The following is a 23,789-nucleotide window of genomic DNA, read 5'->3' on the forward strand; positions in this document are numbered from 1 at the left end:
TCATGAGGGGTCTGGAGACACTAGATAAACTGTTCCAACAGGTAGAAGAATAGAGAATGAAAGGGCACAGATTTAAGGTACTTGGCTACAGAAGCAACGGAGACATGGGGGAAACATTTTCAAGCAGCGAGTGGTTAGGACCTGGAATGCGCAGCCTGAGAGTGTGATGGAAGCAGGTTCAATCAAAGCATTCAAGAGGGAATTAGATTATTATCTGAAAAAGAAGAATGTGCAAGGTTACGGGGACAAGGCAGGGGTGTGGCACTAGATGCATTGCTCATTCAGAGAGCCGGTGAAGACACAATGGGCCAAATGGCCTCCTTCTGTGCTGTAACAATTCTGGGAAAAAGTTAATATTAAAGACAAAAAGAAATTGCGGAAAATGTTTAGCAGGTGACATTAAATGAAATCTCAAATATTTTATAAAAATATAAAGTGTAAAAGGTGAGCTAGGGAAAATGTTGGCCCCATTAATGATTTAAAGGGAAATCTTCATGTGATGCAGAGGACGTGGCTCAAATATTAAATGGGTACTTTGCATCTGTCTTTACAAAGAAGTGGATGATGTGAAGGCTACGCTAAAAGGGAAAAGGGAAAAGGGAGATTATGGCCAGGATAGTAATAGAGAAGACATACTCAAAAATGTGCATTACTGAGCTAAGTTATCTGGTCCAGGTGGAATGCATCCTTGATTGCTGATATAAGCAGAAGCAGAGTTGGAAAGGCATTGGTCACAATCTTTCAATCCTCACTGGATACAGGAGTAGTGCTAGAGAACTGGGTGGCTGTTAATATTGCACCACTATTCAAGGAAGAGGGGAGGGATAAACCAAGAAGTCAGTCACCCTAACATTGATGGTGAGGAAGTTATTGAAAACTTATCAAGGGCAAAATAAGCTTCATTTGGAAAGGAATGGGTTAATCCAGAAGAGACAGCATGGATTTGCTAATGGCAAATCATGCCTAAATTCTTTGGTGAAGTCAACAGAGACCTGTTAAGTAGGAGGAAGCTCATGAAATTAAATGGCATAAGTATACGGAGTAGGCTGAATGACATAAACAGAAGGGGGTGAAGGATTGTTTTTTGGACTGGGAGGTGGTTTGCAATGCTGTTCCCCAAGGGTCAGTTTTGGGTCCATTACTCTTTTCCATTTTCACAAACAACCTTCTCTCGGGTATAGGGAGCAACATTATGAAGTTTGCAGATGACACAAAACTTGGCAAAGTAGTTGATCGTGATGAGGGTAGTTATAGACAGCAGGATCACATAGACAGGACGATGAAATAGACAGATGCACGATCAATGGTGTTCAATGTGGACGAGTGTGAAGTGATTGCACTTTGGGATCATTAATATGGAAATACAGCATACTATAATTGGCATGATTTTGAAAAGTATAGATTAGCAGAGAAAACCTTAGCACCCATATACACAAATTCTTAAAGGTGGCAGGACCAGTTGATAAAGTGGTTAAAAAAGCACATTTGCTACTTGGGAGGAATAGAATATAAACACAAAGAGAACATGCTAATTATTTATAAAAGATTGGTAAGGCCTCAGCTGGAGTATTGTGGACAGTTCTGGGCACCATACTTCAGGAAAGAAATAAAATCCTTAAAAAGGATACAGAGGAGATTTACCAGGATGTTATCCAGGATGAGGGACTTCAATTATGAAGAGAGGTTGGAAAAGTTCGGATAGTTCTCCCTAGAACAGAAGAGGCTACGAGGTGACCTGGTAAGAGGTTTTCAAACTGATGGGAGGTTTTGATAGAGCAGAGAGAGAAATCTATTCCCTCTCGCGAGGAGGTTAATAACCAGAAGTCATGGATTTAAAATAAATGGCAAAAGATCTAGAGGTTATCTTTTCACCCAGAGAGTTGTCAGGATCTGGAATGCTACATCTGGAAATGTGCTGGAAGCTAATTTTAAAAGAGAATTGTACAGGTATTTGAAGATGGGAAACTCACAGGGTTATGGACAAAACATGGGATGTGAGATTAAGCATAACTGATCTTTCAAATATCTAGCACAAGCATGACAGACACTTGGGCTGGGATCTTCTGTGCCCGCCGGCTTCAGGTGTGTTCAGTGGCAGCGGCCTGAGCGGACAATATGGCACGATCAGTTTCAGGAAGGCATGAAACCAGTTTGCGATCGTCCGCTCAGCCTGCCAATGCGTTCTCCGCCATCGGACATCGGGAACCTCATTGTAATACATCAGCATATCGTTATTAGGCCAGCCCATCGGAATTGCCCTGGTGGATCGTCCGCCCACGTCGGTGGTAAAACACCTCATTGTAGAACACGTCTTGACAAATATGACGTGCAAAATTCAGGACTTACCCGCCAGGGCCTTGCTCACATCGTGGAGCAGAAGATGCTGGAGCCCAACAGCAGGCCTGCTGGAGGGACCCGCTGGGTGGATGCTCATGGACATGGCTCCGCTGAACTGCAGGCCTGCTGGAGGGACCCGCTGGGTGGATGCTCATGGACATGGCTCCGCTGCAAAGCAGCGCACGGAAATTGGAAAGTCACTGTTGATGTTCACAACGGATGATGGTGGAGGGGGTGGGAGAAGAAGGTCTAGGATCGGCTGGGAGAGGAAGAGGTGACGGGGTGGGTGAGGTTGGGAGGGGGCTATGTTGGTGTCGGGGGGAGAGGTTGGGGTGGGGGGGCGAATGAAGGCGTCAGTGGGGTGAGGTTGGGGAGGGGGAATGAAGGTGTTGGGGGGAGGTTGCGGGGAGGGAGAACGGGTGGAGGAAGTTGTAACAAGGGAGAAGATGGCAACTGGGGAGGTAGATGTAAGGGGAGGTTTAAGCTGTAAGGGAAGGAATGCAGAGAGGGGAAGGGGTGCGGAGAGGGGAAGTCTGCGGCGGGAGGAATGGGTGAGGGGAGGGCAAGGTGTCCGGCGGGAGGAATGGGTGCGGAGAAGGGAGGGAGTAAGGGTGGAGGAAGAAGTGAGACTGGAGGAAGAGGTAAGGCTGGAGGAAGGAGTCAGGGGGGAGGGACTAAGGGTGACAGAAGAGGTAAGTGTGGAGAAAGGAGGAGGGACAAAGCGGGGGGAGAGTCCAGGGTGGGTGGGGGGGGAAAGGGCTCCGGTGGGGAAGGGGTTCTGGAGGGGAATGAGTTCTGGAGGGGAAGGGGTGCAAAGAGGAGAAGGGATTGGGGGGACGGGGGGTTTGTGCAGGTGAACATGCACAGGAGGGGTTGGATAGGTCCATGTCTGCCTCCTGGGGACCGAACTGAGGGTGAGCATGGTATGGAGGAAGGGTGAGAATGACTGAGGGCAGAGCGAGGCAGTAGGGTGGGAGGGTGACGGTCCGACGGTAGCAATAGAAGGGAAGGCGAGGGCGGCTGGTGGAGACCCAGAGGCAGACACGGACCCTGGGGGTGGGAAGGAAGAGGTCGGGGAGGTTAATGTGGATGTGGGGTGGGATTTTTGGGAAGGAAGGGAATGTGCTCGTTCACCTGGACATCCCGAAGTAAAAGGGTTGTTGCTGGTAGGTAACGGAGGGGAGGTGGAAGGTGATGCCGGGGGGTCAGCAGCGATGGGGGGAAAGGAAATGATGACTGGGGAGGGGAAAAGATGGGGGAGCTAACGAAAAAGCGAATCCAGACCATGCTGTCCAAATCGAAAGTGAAGCGAGAGTCATGGTGGGCGAGATCAGGTGCTGCATGGGAGTGTGATCAGTGGGTGGGCGGGGATGCAGGTCAGCTCAGACGGACAACTGAAAGTGAACCCCAGCAGGCAGCATTGAATATGCTCAGGACATTGAGATGAGTGTGAAACATGAAGGATCCGCGTGCGTGTGAGCGTGCGTGTGAGCGTGTGTGTGAGCGTGCGTGTGAGCGTGTGTGTGAGCGTGTTTGCACCAGCCTCTGAAAGGCCCTGCCACACACACACTTCTGACTTCAGAATCACTTGAGGGCCAGCTGCTCCCTCTGCGGTGACAAAGGATGATGCTAGGGGCTCACAGGCAAAGGGGACTCGGAGAGAGAGGACAGCCTCTGAGATTCCTGGGTGGTTGACCCAGGGTGTCCAGTGTCGCTCCTCCTCTCCTCGGGTGCCCGAAGACCCCGGCCAGACTAGATGAGGAGCAGGAGCACCTGGAGGGACATCGAGGTGCCCCATTTCCCTCTCACGTTGCCAAAGCAGGAACTCACTCATGACTAACATGATGGAGCACAGGTCTGCGCACTTCTCTGCATTCCGCTGGACTAGGGTCTTCATGGCGTTCATCATCCTCCACATGGAGACATCCATGCACTCACATTTGGCTCCACTTCATCAGAGAGCAGGCAGGCGCACTCCTTCCGACTCGTTTGCAACTCTGTTGGGGGCTTTCAAAAGCTCAGCGTGATGTTCTCCCACCTTCTGCTGACTCTTGCATTCCTCCATTGGAAGTTGGCCTTCCAACTTCCATGGGTTGGAAGGCCAAATCTAGAGGTTCATCATCTGGCTTGGGCCTCACAGGTGCATCCTCCCCAGCAGTCCTCCGAGGGAGCTCAGCTGAATCTGCCTCCTCTTGCTGCGGACACATGTCCATGCAGTGAGCACCCCATTGTGAACCCGAGCCTGCACTAGATTTAGGTCCCACCAAGGTGTGTGTCACTGCACTGGTGGAGGATGTGGGTAAGTGCTGTGATGGGTCTTCCAGGCTGCTTATTTCCAGTTCTTCAATGGAGGAGGTGTCCTCCTGGCTGCAGAGGAGGACGTGGATGGAGCTGAGGGACTGGCTGAGGTTGTCGGTCCCTTGGCAGAGCTCCCTGTGAACCAAAAGGGAGCTCATTAGTGCATGGCAGCAGAGTCAAAAGCAGGAGAGAGAACATTCACTGCAGGAATTCACCAAAGCTCCTTAGACAGCACCTTCCAAACCCACGACCACTACCACTTAGGAGGAAAAGGCAGCAGATAGATGGAAACACCGTCACCTGGAAGCTCCCCTCCAAGTCACTCACCGTCCTGACTTGGAAATATATCGCCGTTCCTTCACTGTCGCTGGGTCAAAATCCTGGAACTCCCTTCCTAACAGCACTGTGGGTGTACCTACACCACATGGAAGGCTGCTCACCACCACCTTCTCAAGAGAAACTAGGGATGGGCAATAAATGCTGGCCCAGCCAATAAAGCCCACATCCCGTGAATGAATTAAAAAAAAATTCACAGTTGCCTTGAGGGAAGGTTGTGTGGTGCAGGCTCCTCAGGTGGTTGTTCACCACCGATCTCAATGTCGCCGCAGGCAGGGTCCACATCCTCACCAGTCAGCACAATGGCATGCTCCTCAAAGTGAGTGAGGGGTCTAATGTGGGCCACCCCACCCCCAGACAGGGACCTCTCCCTGCTGATGTAAGCCAGCTTCTCCTGCATGAAAACAAGTGGAGAGAGTGTGAGCAGGACACATGGCACTGCGTGGAATGTTTGTGTGGTGAGCAGAACCATGGACAGGAATGAGAACATGAGCTCCAGAGGATATGAGGCTGATGAAGATGTGAGGGTGTGTGGGAGAGTTAGTGGTGTTGTACCTTGAGGTGTGAGATCCGTGTGGATGTGTGATGGGTTTGTGAGTGTGTGAGTTGAGCGTGATGAGAAGAGTGAGTTACCCTGGCAGAACAGATAAGACTATTCATCCAGTAGTGGCACTGGGTGGCTGGCCTCTTTTGCAGGGCACAGCCACTGACCACCGCTACCACTGCCTCCCATGCTGGATTGGTGATGCCGCTGCCCGTCCTGCAGCCAGAGCGGGGATAGAGGACATCACGGTGGCCTCCGCGGCATTCCAAGTGGTATTCCAGTGACGCATCATTAAACTTGGGGGCTGCAGTCTTTTTGCCTTTCGTGGACATCTTCCCTGCAGTAGTTGTGGGCTGGAAGCAGTGAGATGGGTGCGTGCGGCTGGACTTTAAATATGGCTCCCAGTGTGATGAAGCGGCGAGGTGATGGCGTGGCAGGCGAATGAGAGCCCACCCACCATGGAAACAGCGTGTTTCCTGGGAATGCATCAGTGATGTGGCAGGATTGGGACGATACGGTGTGAAAACCCACCATCGCAGCTGGCAGGTGAAACGTCGTTTTACCCACCCGCTACCGCACTTCGTGCAAATCTGAGATGATTCTGCACTTGATGTAAGTGCCTTCTGATTGATGTTAAGTTTTTTTTTCCCCTTTACTGCCCTCTCTGACAGGTTGCTCCAAACACTAACATTCTTTCAGGTAGAAACTCCTTTAATTCATTACATTAATCTCAAAAGCAGAGTGAGCATTAATAGGGAAAAATTCCATATTGATGGAAATAAAAATCAGGAGAGATGTAAAAATTATCCGTTGATTCGCTATCACCCATTTAACATTATTGCACAGAGTCAAAATCTAGTCCACTCTTTGGTTGGTGCACTTATACTGAGCTTGCCACATTTTCTGCTACTCTCATGCTTCAGTGTAATGCTATGAAGTTGTGTTATCTAAAATATTAATTTATAATGTCATCAGCTGGACATATATTACTTTACTTGAATTTTGTTGAAAGAAGAGGCATGCTATCAGAGCTTTTTGTCTTGCACTGCCAAGCTTTTGTTTAAATTCAAACCAGGCAGGTCAAAAGCTTGGCAGTTAACTGTTCCCTGGTGCATTCTCCGTGGCAACGCCTCTACCAATCAGAATCCACTTGCCAACCAATCAGCAGTGTCTCCTCATGCAGTATAAATTATTATGCCCTTTACCATTGGTATTCTTGCGAATCTGTCCTGATGAGTGCAAGATGAAAAGATTCAACAGCTTGTCTCTTTTTTTCAGCAATACTCAAGATCTGTACCACCAAACAACTATTTATATGTTACTTTGTATTGTCATTGGCTGGACATACCTATGTATTGAGCTTATTTTAAAAGAACACTTTTCACAAGCAAAGGACACTGGCTGACAGCAGCTACCACGTTGCATTTGCGAAGGGCACAAGCTGCTTTTTATGGAGGCACTAAGTCTATGGAATGCTGAGAGAGAGAGAGAGAGAGAGAGGTCATGTGATCCAGCTCCTGGGTGCAAAAAATATATTAGATTTCATATAGTCAGAGAGGCTGCGACAGGTTTGCAGCCTTACCCTATCTCTCTTTCTTCTGAAACCTCTCACGTCAAAGCTTCAAAGCTGAGCTGTTTGTGTTTTGAGAAACCCGCCAGAACACCTCACTGCTGCAAACTGAGAGTTCTTAAAAGAGAATTCCAAATTAACCAGCCAAGGTTGCAGACTGACTGCTTCACTACGGTAAGGGACCCTTCATCTGTAAACAAGCCTCTGGTCAAATGGTGAATATTTTTCTTTCTGACTTTACTTGTTACTTGACCAAGTTTTTACTCTGCAGAGTTCTACTTTTTTGCATGCTTGGGGGGAGGGAGTGGCATTGTGTGTGTTGTTTTTGCATTACTGAGTAGTTGAACATGTTTGTACATTGTAAACCTTTTGTTAATAGTTTCTGCCTTTTCACCCAAGTGAGTTTCAGCATTATAATTAATTCTTTATTTGTTAACTTAAGGAAGCTGGCTGGCTTATTTCTTGAACCAATCTATACACAGATAAATATATATTCAATTGGAAATATCACCTCTTTTTTAAATTCAAACTCTGTTACAACCAACTCAGGAGTGGGACAAAAAGAGGAGTCAATTCACCCTTGTTAACTTGGTGATTACAGTATTTACAGGTTGTGATGCATCAAATTGGTTATTTCTGAAGTGAAGTAATTATTTTGGGAAATCTTCAGTTAGTGAAGATACCACCAATTGGAAGCTAACAAACACAGGAAGTTCTATGATTAAACTTAATGACTTTACTCATGATGTCTTAGGCAGTCTCATACAAACATACAAAATAGGAGCAGAAGTAGGTCATTTGGTCCCTCGAGCCTGCTCCACCATTCAGTAAGATCATGGCTAATCTGTTTGTGTTTCAAGTTCTACATTCCAATCTACTCCCGATAACCTTTGATTCCCTTTGCCTAAAAAGAATCTATCTATCTCTGCCTTAAATATATTCAGTGATCCCGATTTCACTGCCTTCTGAGGCAGAGTTCCAAAGTCGCACAACCCTCTGAGAGAAAACATTTCACTTCATCTCTGTCCTATAAGGGTGACCTCTAATTTTAAAACAGTGCCCCCTAGTTCTGAACTCACTCACAAGAGGAAACATCCTTTCCAAATCCACTTTGTCAAGACCATTCAGGATCTTGTATGCTTCAATCGAGTCACCCCTCACTCTTCTAAACTCCAGAGGAAACAAGCCCAACCTGTCCACCCTATCCTCATAAGTCAACCCGCTCATTCCAGGTATCAATCGAGTAAACCTCCTCTGAACCACCTCCAACACATTTACATCCTTCCTTAAATAAGGAGACCAAAACTGCACACAGTATTCGAGATGTGTTCTCACCAGTGCCCTGTATAACTGAAGCATAACATCCTTACTTTTATGTTCAATTTCTCTCGTAATAAAGGATAGCATTCCATGAGCCTTCTTGATTACATGCTGTACCTGCATACTAACTTGTTGTGACATGCACGAAAACGCCTAGATTCCTCTGCACCCCGGAATTCCGCAGTCATTCTCTGTTTAAGTAATATTCTGCTTTTTTTATTCTTCTGCCAAAGTGAACAACTTCACATTTTCCCACATTATGCTCCATCTTTTTGCCAGATTTTTGCCCACTCTCAGCTTATCTATATCCTATCTATTATGCAAACTCCATATGTCTTCTTTACGACATACTTTCCTACCTATCCATGTGTCGTCTGCCAAGTTAGCTACCATGCTTTCCTTCCCCTAATCTAAGTCATGATGTAAATTGTAAATGTTGAGGCCCCAGCACAGACCCCTGTGGGTCTCCACTAGTCACATCCTGCCAATCAGACAAAGACACATTTATGCAAACTCTCTGTTTTGTGCCAGCCAACCAATCTTCTATCCAGGCAAATATGTTACCCCCTACACCATGAGCTTTTATTTTCCGCAATACCCTTTGATGTGGCACCTTATCAAGTGCCTTCTGGAAATCCAAGTACAGTACAGCTACAGGCTCCCTTTTATCCACAGAACATGTTACTCCTTCAAAGAACTCCAATAAATTGGTTAAACATGATTTCCCTTTCACAAAACCATACTGACTCTTCCCAATTACCTTGTGTTTTCCTACGTGCCTAGCCATAACCTCTTTAATGATCGACTCTAACACCTTCCCCACGACAGACGTCAAGCTAACTGGCCTATAGTTTCCTGTTTTCTGCCTCCCTCACATCTTGAATATTTGCTACTTTCCAGCCTGATGGAACCTTTCCAGAATCTAGGCTATTTTGGAAAATTAACATGAACGCATATACTACCTCATTAGCCACCTCTTTTAAGACCCAAGGATGAAGTCCATCTGGACACGGAGACTTGTCAGCCCACAGCTCCATCAGTTTGCTCAGTACCACTTCCCTAGTGACTGTAATTTCACGAAGTTCCTCTCTCCCCTCCACCTCCTGATTTACAGCTATTACTTGAATGATTTTGTATCTTCGATAGTGAAGACAGAAGCAAAATATTTTTTCATTTCATCTGCCATTTCCTTAGTATCTACAATTACCTCCCTATTCTCACTCTCTAGAGGGCCAACATTCACTTTACCTACTCTTTTCCTGTTTAAATACCTGTAGAAACTCTTGCTATCTGTTTTTACATTTCTAGCTAGCTTCCTCTCATACTCGAATTTCTTTCTCCTGTTTAGCCTTTTAGTCATTTGCTGCCATTCTTTATATTCTGACCAATCATCTGATGTGCCACTCATCTTTGCGCAGTCATATGCTTTTTCCTTAAATTTGATGTTTTGTCTAACTTCTTTAGTTAACCCACAGATGGTAGGCCCTTCCTTTAGACTTTCCCTTTATAAGAGGAATATACTTATTCTAAGTATTCTGAAATGTTCCCTTAAATGTCTGCCACTGCTTCTCCATTGATCTATCCCGTAGCCTAGTATCCCAGTTAACTTCAGCTAGCTCAGCTTTCATGTCCACATAGTTGCCCTTATTTAAGTTTATAACACTTAAAGTAATATAATTTTAGACCCACTCTTCTCCCTTTCATACTGGATGCAAAATTCAATCATATTGTGGTCGCTGCTACCTAGAGGTGCCTTCACCCTCAGGTCATTAATTAATCCTGTCACATTACACAATACCAAGTCTAATAAAAGCTGCTCTCTGGTTGGTTCCAGAATGTGCTATCTCGAAAGCATTCTATGAACTCCTCATCTAGGCTACAACTTCCAATCTGATTTTTCAAGCTTATATGTAGATTAAAGTCACCCATGATTATTGCCAGCCCTTTATTACAGGCACCCAACATTTCTTCTTGTATACTTTGTCCTACATTGTGGTTACAGTTAGGGGGCTTGTAGACTACTCCCAATAGTGACTTCTTTCCCCTACTATTCCTCATCCCTACCCAAACTGATTCTACATCCTGATCTCCTGAACCAAGGTCATCTCTAACTCCTGCACCAATGACATCCTTGATTAACAGTGCTACCCTCCGCCTTTACCTAGCTTCCCGTTCTTCTTGAGGGTCATATCCCCCTTAATATTCAGGAATCAATCCTTGTCACCCTGCAGCCACGTCCCCATAATGGCTATCAGATCAGATTTATCTACTTCAATGTGTGCTATCAATTAGTTTAGTTTATTATGAATGCCACACACATTCAGATGCAGAGCCTTTAGTTTTGTCTTTTTATCTTTGTGACATCTTTGTCTTTGTCTTTTTATCTTTGTGACATCTAGTCTTTATTCTTGGTGCATTCTTAGGTCTTTTTCTCTCTGTCCCTTCCTACCATTCTCCAAACCTCGTTTCTCAGATTACTATTTTCCTCTCTTACCTTGTCTCTACTCTTTGATATACCACATCTTTCCACATATGATCCCTTGCCCCTACTATTTAGTTTAAACCCTCTCTATTTTTCTAGTTACATGGTTCACAATAACACTGGTCCCAGCACGGTTCAGGTGTAGAATGCTCCAACGGTACAGCCCCCACTTTTGCCAGTACTGGTGACAGTGCCCCATGAACTGAAACCCACTTCTCCCACACCAACCTTTGAGCCACGTATTCATCATCCTAATTTTATGTACCCTGGCCAATTTGCATACAGCTCAGGTAATAATCCAGAGATTATTACCTTTGAGGTTCTGCTTATCAATTTAGTACCCAGCTCTTAATACTCCCTGTGCAGAACCTCTTTCCTAGTTCTACCTAAGTCATTAGTACCTCCATCGACCACGACAACTGGATCCTCCCCCCTTCTGTTGCAAGTGCAAAAGGCTGCTAACCAATGGATTCTTAGGAATAGTCAATATCCAAAGATGCAAAATGAGATAAGGGTGAAAATCCATGAAGTATAGATAGACATTAACAAGGAGTTAGCAAAAACATTCCCACTAGACTGAAAACAAACCAAAACTGTGATTGCCTTTTAATAAAGGCAAAATTCTAGGTAACTGCAGACAATTAACCTTGCACCAGTACCTCATAAAATATTGGAATATTGAAATATTGGATGCCTTGTATAACCATACTTCCAAAAAGCCTTTGTTAACAAAAGTTTTGCTTTCTAATAATTTTCTTCCTACTACTTATATACCTGTTGTGCATACCCTGCAAAATACTTTGCACGACATCCATTTGTCCTTGAGTAGTTTTTTCCTTTACCAGCGTACTCCTTAAAGCTTGAAATCTGTCTATTTGAAATTGGTATGGTTTGAATGGGTTTGGCTTTCCAAGTCATTGTGCGATGATTGTTATTGGCTAGTGGTTTGGCTACATCTACTCCCCGAGTAGTTTCTGGGTCACTAAGGGGAGTCAGGTCCACAACAAAACCCCTTGTGAAATTCCTGAGGTACTGAGTTGGGAGCAGTTATGCACTATACTGAGAAGCTTAGAGACCTTCACCCCTTTTACATTATGCTCCTTCAGTTGAGTTTTATGAAATGTATGCATGAAAAAATTAAATTTCTGTCACTTTGCTATGCTATTTGGGAAATAACCAAGCAAGGCACAAAGGCAAGGAAGGTCAGAAGATACATCATTGGTGCAATTATGTATCCTCGGTGACTGGCTGATGCGAAGATTGCTGCTATATATGTCATCTTCCTGCTTCTCTCAGCTGAAGAATGGTGCAGCAGCTAAAAGCTGCCCTAAAAGTTCCTGGGAAAGGTAAATAAGGGGGAAAATCCACTTTCTGCCAATTTCAGGAAACCTGAGAAATTTCTCCCCGATTTTCTGAAGTAATCAAATCATTTCCAGGCCACGATGGTTATCGTGAAGCCTCAGGTAGAAATACAAATTGGAAACAGGCCATTCAGCTCAATCATTCTGTGCCAGGTGAAGTATATAGCTCCAAGGGTGGAGCACAATCACAGGGAGTGATATACCTTCTACCGTAGTCTATCCCACCCTGGGATTGTGCTCCACCCTTGGAGCTATATACTTTGTTCTATGCGGTATAACATCTCTTTACCTCAACTCATGTTGGGTTGTTCTAAATCAGTCATTTATAGATCTTCGCACCATCAAATGTGATTCACAACCATTTACAATAGCTTGTGACTAAAAACTCCGCTGTTGTCACCAAACAACTCCTTTGTTTTGATGAAGGGGTGGCACTAGCAGGTAAAGCTATAAAAAACCCTCACACTTTATCCACCTTCCTTTCTGGCCTTATGCCCTTATGAAGATGGGGAAGGTATTGAATTTAAAAGAAATATATCCATTTCATGTAACTAAAGAGTGATGCTATTTCATTAAGAGTCTATAGTGCTCGTTATTGTTTGGGCATCCACTTACCACCCTGCACTAAACTCCACATGAGCATCAAAGAATCCTGTGATTAATGCTGTTGCAGCTTTCCATCCCTGGACTCGGGCTCGGATCAGGCCTTCACGTTTTTCATTCCTCACCACCTTCACCAGACCAGGGTAGCGCTTGTGGACATATTCCTCCAATGGGGCCTTTAGTTCTTCTGTAGCATGACAAAAACACAGAAAACATAGCCCAAATCAATGGAAAACAGCTTGTACAGAATTGTTTTAAATGCCTGAATTTCCTCAATGCCAGTTAGACCGTAGTTGGACTGTTACTTTTGTCATATTCGTTCATGGGATGTGGGTATCACTGGCTAGGCCAGCATTAATTGCCCATCCCTAATTGCCTTTGAGAAGATTACTACACCAGAAAGTTACACTGTTCACCCATGGATTTCCCAATTCACAACTCTATATCAGCAGTTCAACCTCCAAGAAACTTGACTGCAATAATTATGCAGCTGTGGAGAAGCATTCAGCAGACTCCTGTTTCTGCAACTCTGGGAGGCTTTTCTCTCTCAAATCTCCCCACCGCATCTATAACCCACATCTTTATTCTATGTTGGCAGGAGGGTGGCAAAGCGGACAAAACCTGTGAAGCAGGCAGAAGAGGTGGGAGATTAAGAAGAGTTAACTTCTCAGAAAAGGACGTCATTGCTCTTTTAGACAAGGTCGAAGAGAAGAGGCACCATTTCTTGGTACAGCAATCCTCCAAGCCTGGCAGAGCAGTCAACCATACCCCTCGGAGGGAAGTGGTACTACCACTCTCCACCAACTCTCTCACTCTCAGGTAAGCCGAACAGTACAGGAAAAGAATCAATAATCTCACCAAGGTAAGGTTAAGCAGTCACAATGATTTTTCTTTCTTCCTTTTCTACCCTAGGTACTACTACAGACTTCACCCCAATAAAGGAACATGCACACTACTTTCAACCTACAGTGTGGCTAAGGCAACCTGTGCTACACACCTATCGTAACATTCAGAAACCACTTGCAAAATACCATAAGCACATTACTCCACTCTCACATCTTTACACTCTCACATCTATCATTTCACCTCTGTCTTTACACTCAACACACACTCCTCCACTGCTAGCCTTATCCTTATTAAATCATATTTTTGCAGGGTAATTTGGTCACAGCGTAAGGCGGAGGAAAGAGATTGAGCAGAGCTTTCCAAAATTCCCTAATCCCTCAGGAAGAGAAGGTCATAGAACACCCAGTGAGTTGCTCAAACGCTTTCACACACCTCCAAAACATGCAGATGGGCACAAGATCAGACAGGCCTGTAGCGCATGCAGTTTTTCGACCACATGTTTTGAAGCTTACTGTACCATCATCGCTGTTGTCATCCACAAGGATAATCTCTTTCAGTAGATGGGCTGGCGTGTGATTCACTGCACTATGCACAGAGCGGAGGATGACGGACAGAGCTTCATTCACAAAGATGAAAATAAGGGAAATCTGTGGCAGGTTCTTGGGGTAGCTCAATTCTTTGCATCTGAGGAACAGAAAATGTAAATTAGGCCTCTTGATCTTTTAATAGCATCACCCGCACAGTCACAAGGAGATCAACTCTATAAATATGATGTTACACAACAAGCAGAGGAATTTGCATTTCATGAGCTACAACCTTCTCCATGATTTTTACTTTACAGCATTACTATCTATTACTATTTTATTCCTATTTTGCAAGCCGTGAAGGGTTTCGTTACTCAGTTAGATGATTTACATTCATGTGCATAATCCAATAACATTGTATTGCCGGTAAGCAGAAATTTAACATGAAAAGATTTTGAATATTCATTATGAATAACTCTCAGGGATAAGTCATATAGATTTGATTACTGGATTAAGATAAAACTAACAAAAGACAGCAATTTGCCCATTCATGTTATTTTCATATTTTTATGGAGTTGGGAGTGGAGAAAAAGGCTGAGGAAGGGAGAGGGAAGGTCGTTAGTCTCAGCAAAATGTCAGCTCGTGAGGTGTCTCAAAGGTTCAAGATGTTTCATGAATGCATGACTATCCCCCCCATGAGAATTTTAAGGTTTTAATGAGGCAAGGCATTTCATTTAATTCTGAACATGAATCCAAATGATGGACAGCTCCAATGCCAGCTTCGCAGGATTTGTCATTTATGAAGCACTATTATTGCTTGAGTGTCTGAAGTGCTGGATCCACAGGTGAATGGGAGCACGTGCCACAGACATAAATATACCAGGCACATTGAACATTTCTGTGATAACCTGGATGATTTCTTTTTATCAGGCATTTCTGATATACTATTGGGCGCAAAAATCAGACACACATTTTACTGTGACTGTTCCCAACCCTATAGAGAAGGGTTTGGAGGGATTGGGGAAGCGGAAACCAGAAAAAAAAGGGAAACCGGTCAGGGCGATTCCCCAAAGCTTTCCCACCTCCGGGGAAGTTTCCCAAGTTTGGGCTGGGAACAAAGTCTGTAGGCTGCTCCATGGAGCCAGGCAGCTAATTAGGACAATTAAGGTTCTACTCAGAGACTATTTTCTGAAGGCAACAGCAGCTTCCCACCATTGGATCATCCCCCCACTGAGTGTGAAGCCCATCAGCTCCTTGATGGGGACCTTTTGCTGAGAGGTCAACAAGCCACCACAGGCTGCATTGAATGGCCACATCAGGGGACTGCAAGGCTCATGGGGGTGCAGAGAAACCTCAGGTTTCTTCCAGAGGGGTTAGGCTCCACCCTGAGACCTCTCACAGTACCACGCCATTTTTTATTTCAATTGAAGGAGGCCATCATGAGTGCCTCCATTTTGAGACTCCCTCCAGGTCACCCTCCTTTCCAACAGCATTCATCTCTCCCATTGGGCCTGCTAGCCGACCATTGCTACAGGCCCTCCTATTGGGTTTCCTGCTTCCTTGCTCCATCCGCTGTCCTTAATTGGATGGGACTCCTGGAGGTGGCTTCTTAATTGGCTGCTTCTGGGAAGATTGCAACCGAAGTCCCTCCACAGCCATTTCCAAGTTCTCAACCTGGAATTGAGGATGATGTCGGGATCGTGATCCACCCGGAGAAATTCAGCTCCATGAGTTTGATTCCCTCCCATTCCACCTCAAAAACACATTCTCATCTGCACACATGCATAAACCCATTTCATTTGCAATGAGCATTCTCTGGTACAGTTTAATCTTGGACCCAACTTCAAATTACATGGAAAACAAAGAAACAAACATCAATTTTATATCAATAAAAGATTATGCCAACTACTTCCCTTTGGTGTTCTAGAAAGAAAATCCTTATTTCTCTCTTTCTTCTATCCATTCGACTCAAATTTCAACAAGGAGACATACAGAAAACCTGTTGCCATGGAAAAATATCTTGTGCCATAGCTTTCATTGTTCAATGACATAATCAATGATACATCAGATTGAGAATGTATTTTATTCAAAGTTTTAATTGAAACTGAGACAAATTTGAAATCCATATGAATTGTTAGACTCATGGAGGCCAGCATGGTGGCTATCAGTTCTTATCATTTCAGAGGTGAATAGAGGTAATTTTAACTTTGGGGCATAATGCAAAATAGGCTGCATCAAATTGGTTACCATTATACTTCCTGCACAAATTTCTCTTACATTCACTTCAATCAAGAGGAAAATTGGCAATGGCGTATAATGAGTGGCTAACTCTATGGGTGGAATTTTCCAGTCATCCCCCCCTCCACCCCCTCACCACCACGGTGGATTTAATGGTGGGTAGGGGGGTACAATGTGGCAGGAGCTGAAAAATCAGTTTCCCGCTGACGTAAAATGACAGTGGGATCTTGCGCTCCTGCCCGCCATAGCGGGCCGCCATTTCCACCAGAGACGGGCGTGAAACCGATTTGCATCCTGCTAATGAGATGCAGGTGAAGACCTGACCAGAATCGGCCCTCCCTGCCCAATCGTCCAAGCTAGCAATGGGAAATCGCGTGGATCCAGAACATGGCGTGTCCATGTCGGCGCTTACCTGTCGGCAGCTAGCGGAGATCCAAAGAGAATATGGAGGCCTCCAGTGACCGGACCCTGGAACATCACATGCAGCAATGGATGGATGGAGTATCAGCCACATGGATCTTCTCTGCGCAGCAATATCCAAGAGGCGGATCTTCAAGCTGCAGGTGGGAGGCTGCAAGAAGTACTGGTGGGCAGCGATGATCTGTGCTGGGGAGTAGTTGGGGGGGAAACATGGGGAGGAGAGAAATGAAGAGGTGGGGCGGGTGTGGAGGTCTGGAGCGGGGCAAGGGGTTGGGGGTGGTCGGAGAAAGACAGAGATTCTGCGGGGATGGGTGAGCTGGTATGGAGCTGGAGGGTGGGAAGGGCCATGCTGGAGTGCAGGTGGGGAGGGGATGCAGTTGTGCAGGTGTGGCCGGGCAGATGATGGGCATAGGAAGGTGTAGAGGTGTGGACGGGCATGGCGGGGTGTGTAGAGGTGTGGACCAGCATTGAGGAGGGAAGCAGGGAAAGGGGTTCAGAGTGAGTGATCAGTGGAGTCAATCTTCTGTGCCGTTAAAATTCTGTGAATGAAGGATTCCTGGGGGGCATACTGAGGGTACCAGTGATTGGACAGGATGGTGACGCCTAAAGGGGAGCCAGTAGGGCGACGGTATGGCAATGTCAAGTGAATGGGGCGCTGAGGGTTGTTGGAGGGGATGCAGAAGGTGATGGGAATTCAGGGGGGTCAGCAAGATTGCGGGGGCAGGGTTTAAATGTCTATCATAACAGGGGTACGGACTTCTACATTGGCCTACGAGGTATGGGACAGAAGATGATGGGGAAGGGTTAAAGGGTGACTGTGAGGTCAAAAGTGGTTCCTGGAGGAGGTCAGTGGTAATGGAGGGGGAAGGGTGTGGGTGATGGGGGGAGGGTAAAGGGTATTAGACTCAACCTTGAAGGTGGCGGTGACCATGGCAGCAAGCTACTATGCAGAGCCTCGTGATGGAGATCTCAAGATGTTGCATTGAACTTGGGTCATAGGGGTTGGGCGGAGATGCAGGTCAGCTCAACTGGACAACTGAAGGGGAACCTCAGCATGTAGTATTTACGATGCTAGGGCATTGGGACAGATGAAATTGTGAAGGGAAAAGGCTCAGCATGCGTGGGAGACTTCTTGCACATGGCTCACAAGGGCCTTGGCAAAGACCTTTACCTTCCTGCACATTCATGCATGATTCTGGAGAACATGGGGTGTCCCTTGAAAGATGGTGGGGTGGGGGTTGGAGGCACGCACAGGCTTAAGGACTATCGCAAATAAACCACATCAGACATGATACAAAGATAGGTGGAGGGGCATGTAGTATTGAGGAGGCGGGGAGGCTGCAGAAGGATTTGGACAGGTTAGGAGAATGGGCAAAGAAGTGGCAGATGGAATACAACGTGGGGAAGTGTGAGGTCATGCACTTTGGTAGGAAGAATAGAGGCATAGATTATTTTCTAAATGGGGAGAGAATTCAGAAATCTGGAGTGCAAAGGGACTTGGGAGTCCTAGTCCAGGATTCTCTTAAGGTTAACTTGCAGGTTGAGTCAGGAGTTAGGAAGGCAAATGCAATGTTGGCATTTATTTCGAGAGGACTAGAATATAAAAGCAGGGATGTGCTGCTGAGGCTTTATAAGGCTCTGGTCAGACCACATTTAGAATATTGTGAGTAATTTTGGGCCCCGTATCTCAGGAAGGATGTTCTGGCCCTGGAGAGGGTCCAGAGGAAGTTCACGAGAACGATCCCAGGAATGAAAGGCTTAACATATGAGGAACGTTTGAGGACTCTGGGTCTATACTCGATGGAGTTTAGAAGGATGAGGGGGGATCTGACTGAAACTTACAGAATACTGAAAGGCCTGGATAGAGTGGACTTGGGGAAGAAGTTTCCATTAGTAGGAGAGACTAGGACCCGAGGGCACAGCCTCAGAGTAAAGGGAAGACCTTTTAGAACAGAGATGAGGAGAAACTTCTTTAGCCAGAGAGTGGAGAATCTATGGAATTCATTGCCACAGAAGGCTGTGGAGGCCAGGTCATTGAGTGTATTTAAGACCGAGATAGATAGGTTCTTGATTGGTAAGGGGATCAAAGGTTACGGGGAGAAGGCAGGAGAATGGGGTTGAGAAACTTATCAGCCATGATTGAATGGCGGAGCAGACTCGATGGGCTGAATGGCCTAATTTCTGCTCCTATGTCTTATGGTCTTATGGACACGATTGAAGTGCAAGTGAACTATATTTACAAAAGTGTGATAAGTGTAGTAATCATAGTGCACCAGTGCAACCACTTCTAAGATCAGAACTCTTAATTTTTCTTTCCCTAGCATTCCTAAGTGCTCCCCTGACATCCACAGCAGGGGTGGAGGCAGCCTGTTGACCGGGTGGCTCTGTTGCCTCGGATGACCTTGGCGGCAGTCCTCTGGCCTGGAGGGCGGCGGATTACTTTGGCTGCCCTGCTGTGGGGCAGCTGCTCCTTCTGCAGTCACAGAAGACAGTGAAAGGGTCACAGGCAAGGGTGATTCAGAAGGGCTGGACACACTCAGAGAGCCTGAGTGGACATCCCAACTGCCGCTCCTACTCTCTTTGGGTGCCCGAGGGCCGCTGAGGGGAAGGGGCATCTGGATAGAGGTCGAGGTGCCCCCTCCCCACTCTTGCGTAGCTACTGCAAAAGCTCACCCATGGCTACGGCAATGGAATGCTGGTCTGCATGCATCTCAGGCAGAATCTACTGGAACAGGTTCTCTATGGAGTCTGCCACTCTCCCAATGGAGACCTCCATGTATGCACAGGTCGGCACCACCTCATCAGCCAGCAGGCGAACGGCCTCCTCCGCCTCGCATGTCACCCTGTTGAGGGCCTCTAGCATCTCTCCGGGTTTTCCCCGTCTCTTGCTGCCTCTCCAGCATCTCTTCTTAAATTCATTAAGAGGATATGGGCTTCGCTGGCTGGGCCAGCAGCTATTGCCCATCCCTAGTTGCCTTTAAGAAGGTGGTGGTGAGCTGCCTTCTTCAACCGCTGCAGCCCATGTGGTGTAGGTACACCCACAGTGCTGTTAGGAAGGGAGTTCCAGGATTTTGACCCAGCGACAGTGCAGGAACGGCGATATATTTCCAAATCAGAATGGTGTGTGACTTGGAGGGGAACTTCCAGGTGGTGGTGTTCCCATCTATCTGCTGCCCTTATCCTTCTAGATGGTAGCGGTCATGGGTTTGAAAGGTGCTGCATAAAGAGCCTAGGCGAATTCCTGCAGTGCATCTTGTAGATGGTACATATTGCTGCTACTGTGCGTCAGTGCTGGAGGGAGTGAATGTTTGTGGATGTGCTGCCAATCAAGAGGGCTGCATTGTCCTGGACGGTGTCAAGCTTCTTGAATGTTGTGGGAGCTGCAATTATCCAGGCAAGTGGGGAGTATTCCATCACACTCCTGACTTGTGCCTTGTAGATGATGGACAGGCTTTGGGGAGTCAGGAAGTGAGTTACTCGTCGCAGGATTCCTAGCCTCTGACCTGCTCTTTTAGCCACAGTATTTATATGGCTAGTCCAGCTCAGTTTCTGGTCAATGGTAACCCCCAGGATGTTGATAATTGGGGGTTCAGTGATGGTAATGCCATTGAATATCAAGGGGAGATGGTTGGATTCTCTCTTGTTGGAGATGGTCATTGCCTGGCAATTGTGTGGCGCGAATGTTACTTGTTGAATGTTACTCTTTTGGAAAGCCGACTCCAGAGTCCCATCATCAGATGCCTCTTCCCCAGTTCTCCTCCAAGTGCCCATGAGCTTCGCGGACCCTGCCTCCTCCCGCTGCAGACACGTGTCTGTGCAGTGGCCACCTGAATGTGAGACCCTTCCTAAATTAGATCTGTGTGTGTCTGAGCTGGTGGAGAGTGTAGGTGACTGCTGTGACACCTCCACAGGTGCACTTTCTTCCTCCACGATGCCCTCACTCCTCTCCGGGCTTGTCCAAGTGCTGGACAGGGCTTCATCACTTCCGGGCCTTGCCCTCTTCCTGGTGGCACCTGTTAATGAGACAGGAGAGAGCGAGGGACTGCATGAGCTGCCTCCAATGTGAAGGAACCCTTGATCCTTAGGTTTCAATGGCATGCATGGACCCTTACTGGATGGAGGCCGCAAGCCAATCCCTCTATCTCCCATGGATCTGTCCTGCTCCGCCCCTGCCAGGTGGGCTGCCCATTCCTCAAAGTAAGTCAGTTCTTCTCAGTGTGGCCAGCACCCCCCCATCTTCTCCCTCTTTCTCCAATTATGGCTTAACTTCTCCTGCAGATAGAGAGAAGATGGGGTTGACAGCAATTGGGTCTCATGTATCTTTCTCATGCTTCCAGTCTTACAAATAACCCACTGGATTTTGTGCCATGTGATCGATGCACTGCAGGTTGTCCACAAGGGTTCTGGGCCAACACCATCCAAAGCGGTGAGCCCATGCAGATATAAGGATAAGGTTCAGAGAGGCATGTTATTAGCGGTGCTTGCTGGTGCCCTCAATCCCTTCCCCCCTTCCCCACTCCCAGACAGCATGTGCGCTTTCTGTGTGGAAGGATCAGGGACATGCAGTGGCCTCTCCACCTACAGAGTAAATGGACTGCAGTGGGGCTATGAGGAATGAACTTATCATGTTGCCACTGAGGCCCATGTCCCCTGTACCATTCAGTGAGGTAAGTGTGAGCAGTTGAGGGTTCACTAACCTTAGGGGCACCGATGAGGTCATTCATCCTCTTGCAACATTGCAGGGCAGTCCTCTGCTGGAGGCCCTGAGCACTGACTGCCTTGGAGACTTGCTCCCATGCTGGGTTTGTCTCCCTCCTCAGCCTCCTCCTCCCCTGGCCTCCATATGGTCAAGAAGGACGCCCAGAGAGGTGTCGCTGAATTTGGGCGCTGGAGCTCCCTGTCCTCTTTGGGCCATCTCCCCCATCAAAGTTGGCGCTTTTTAAATATGGAGGCCGGATATGGTGTTGGGGCACACACCATCCAGCCCGCCCCACTGCGCAATGCATCGGGAAACCCCTAATTGTATAATTAATGAGGTCAAGGTCGCGCGAATACCCAGCGGCCTCTGCAGTGGGAAACAATCCCCATCCCCACCTCTGCCATGGGACTTAGTCCTGGAAGGGATAATTCCAACCTGTATCACTCATTTTACACCATTGCCAAAAGTTAACATTGCACTCATTCAGTCTGAAAACTCTCCAATACAGTATGACCAAACTTTAACTGTGTATTGGTGTATGCTATTAATATATTTAATGTGTTTATAATGTCTCTGCCTTATTAACCTTTTAAAACTGCCACAATATTAACATCTGACTTACGCAGACTTCAACTGGAGGAACATTTTACAGTCTTCAAATTTCTATTCGATTAACTACCCACTCTATGAAGAGGTATGAGTTGTACTGATATAGTATGAGCAATTATTCATGTTCCTTTATTCAGTAAGCATCTTGCTTTGATAAGACTGCTTACTAATGGCAGCGGGCAAAACCCTGCCAGGGTATCTTAAAGGAGTGCACTATCGATAAAATGGCAGCAAGCAATCCATCCAAACTAAAATCAACATTGGCAAGTTGAGGCCATAATTGCCAAATTCAGGTCGATAATGCAGTGAATCTCGGGCAGCACCTGTAGGTTGTGGAGTACTTTTAATACACCTATGATCATATTCCATTATCCCTGGGCACGTACTAAAGCTTCAAACATGGGCACTCAGCTGAAAGCGTATTCAGTAAAGGCCAGTGTTTCACATCAGTTTGAATGTGGGAGTTGATGTTTTCTTCATTATCACTTGAACAAACGGCTTAATGCAGATTGCTCCAGAAGAGGCTGAAGACGGAATGCTGTTAGTAGAAGGTGACATATTGTTGGATATAATAATAATTATATATATTTTTATATATTAATAAAATTATTCCTTTTCATTTACACTTGGATTACAAAGATCCTAGAATAAATTCCATATAAGAACTGTGATGCAATATTTTGTCATTCCATTTCTCAAATTTCATCCAAGTGATGACTCAGTTTGAAACAGGCAGCACCAAAAGGAATATTATTTACATATCACATGCTAAACTTTGCAATCAAGCCTCTTATGGGCCATCATCAGGTCATTAACATCCGGTTACTGCGCTGACCCTGTCTGATTGACTTTTACTCAACACATTTACATAGCATGGATGAGCTCCCAGGTCATCTTGGATTTGGCACCGAGAGCTACTTTAAGGTAGCAGGAAATCACATGTAAGAAGCATATTGCATTTTTTATTATTTTCTATGCTTTTTACTCCAGATTATTCATATCTTAGATCATTCTCCAGGATGAGCCTACCTTCCTACATCTTCAAGCCTTTCAATCCTAGCCTAACAGCATCACTCTTCAGGCCACATTTTAAGTTTAAGCCATTAAATAAATGCATGTATTGAAAGCAAAAAAAATGAATAAGTAAATCCATAAAATATATGTAAGTATTCACATTAGTAATTCTGCTGCCAAACTCCTGGAGTGAGAAGCATTAAATGAATTACATTTTTAACCTTTTGTCAAAGAAAAAACCTTTGAAATGCTCTTCTTGAATTTCTTACCATTATGGGAGCCTATATTAAGATAAATGATTCCTTGCAAATGTCAAAACCATTTTTTTCTCCCTCAGGAATTTCAAAGTGTTTCAATTTGTTCTCTCAACTTTTCTCAAACTGACTCAATGGAAACAGAATCGCTCATTTCATATCCCAAAAGTGAGCGACCAGGACATCCTGGAATACTGACTATTCAAATTTAGTTATATACAAAAGAGACTAATCATTGTTTAAGTTTGATGCTGCATGCTGCAGAAATGGGCATGATCAAGAACAGCTTGAAGATTTGCAGGCAGTGTTTCCAATTTTTCATGACAATTATAAC

At 45.8% G+C, this 23,789-nt stretch overlaps 1 protein-coding gene across 1 annotated transcript in view; it reads right to left on the reverse strand.

The window, feature by feature from the left end:
• Positions 1–23,789, reverse strand: part of LOC144684600 (polypeptide N-acetylgalactosaminyltransferase 17-like) — a 500,196-nt gene that overhangs the window by 372,229 nt on the left and 104,178 nt on the right. Inside the window, exons 3-4 of the mRNA XM_078548594.1 lie at positions 14,215–14,381; positions 12,864–13,038 (exon numbers count right to left, since the gene is read on the reverse strand). Coding sequence (XP_078404720.1) covers positions 12,864–13,038; positions 14,215–14,381 — 342 coding nt within the window. The remainder of the gene's footprint in view (positions 1–12,863; positions 13,039–14,214; positions 14,382–23,789) is intronic.

The sequence above is a fragment of the Cetorhinus maximus genome, chromosome 9 (genome assembly GCF_964194155.1).
Source record: "Cetorhinus maximus chromosome 9, sCetMax3.hap1.1, whole genome shotgun sequence".
Taxonomy (NCBI): Eukaryota; Metazoa; Chordata; class Chondrichthyes; order Lamniformes; family Cetorhinidae; genus Cetorhinus; species Cetorhinus maximus.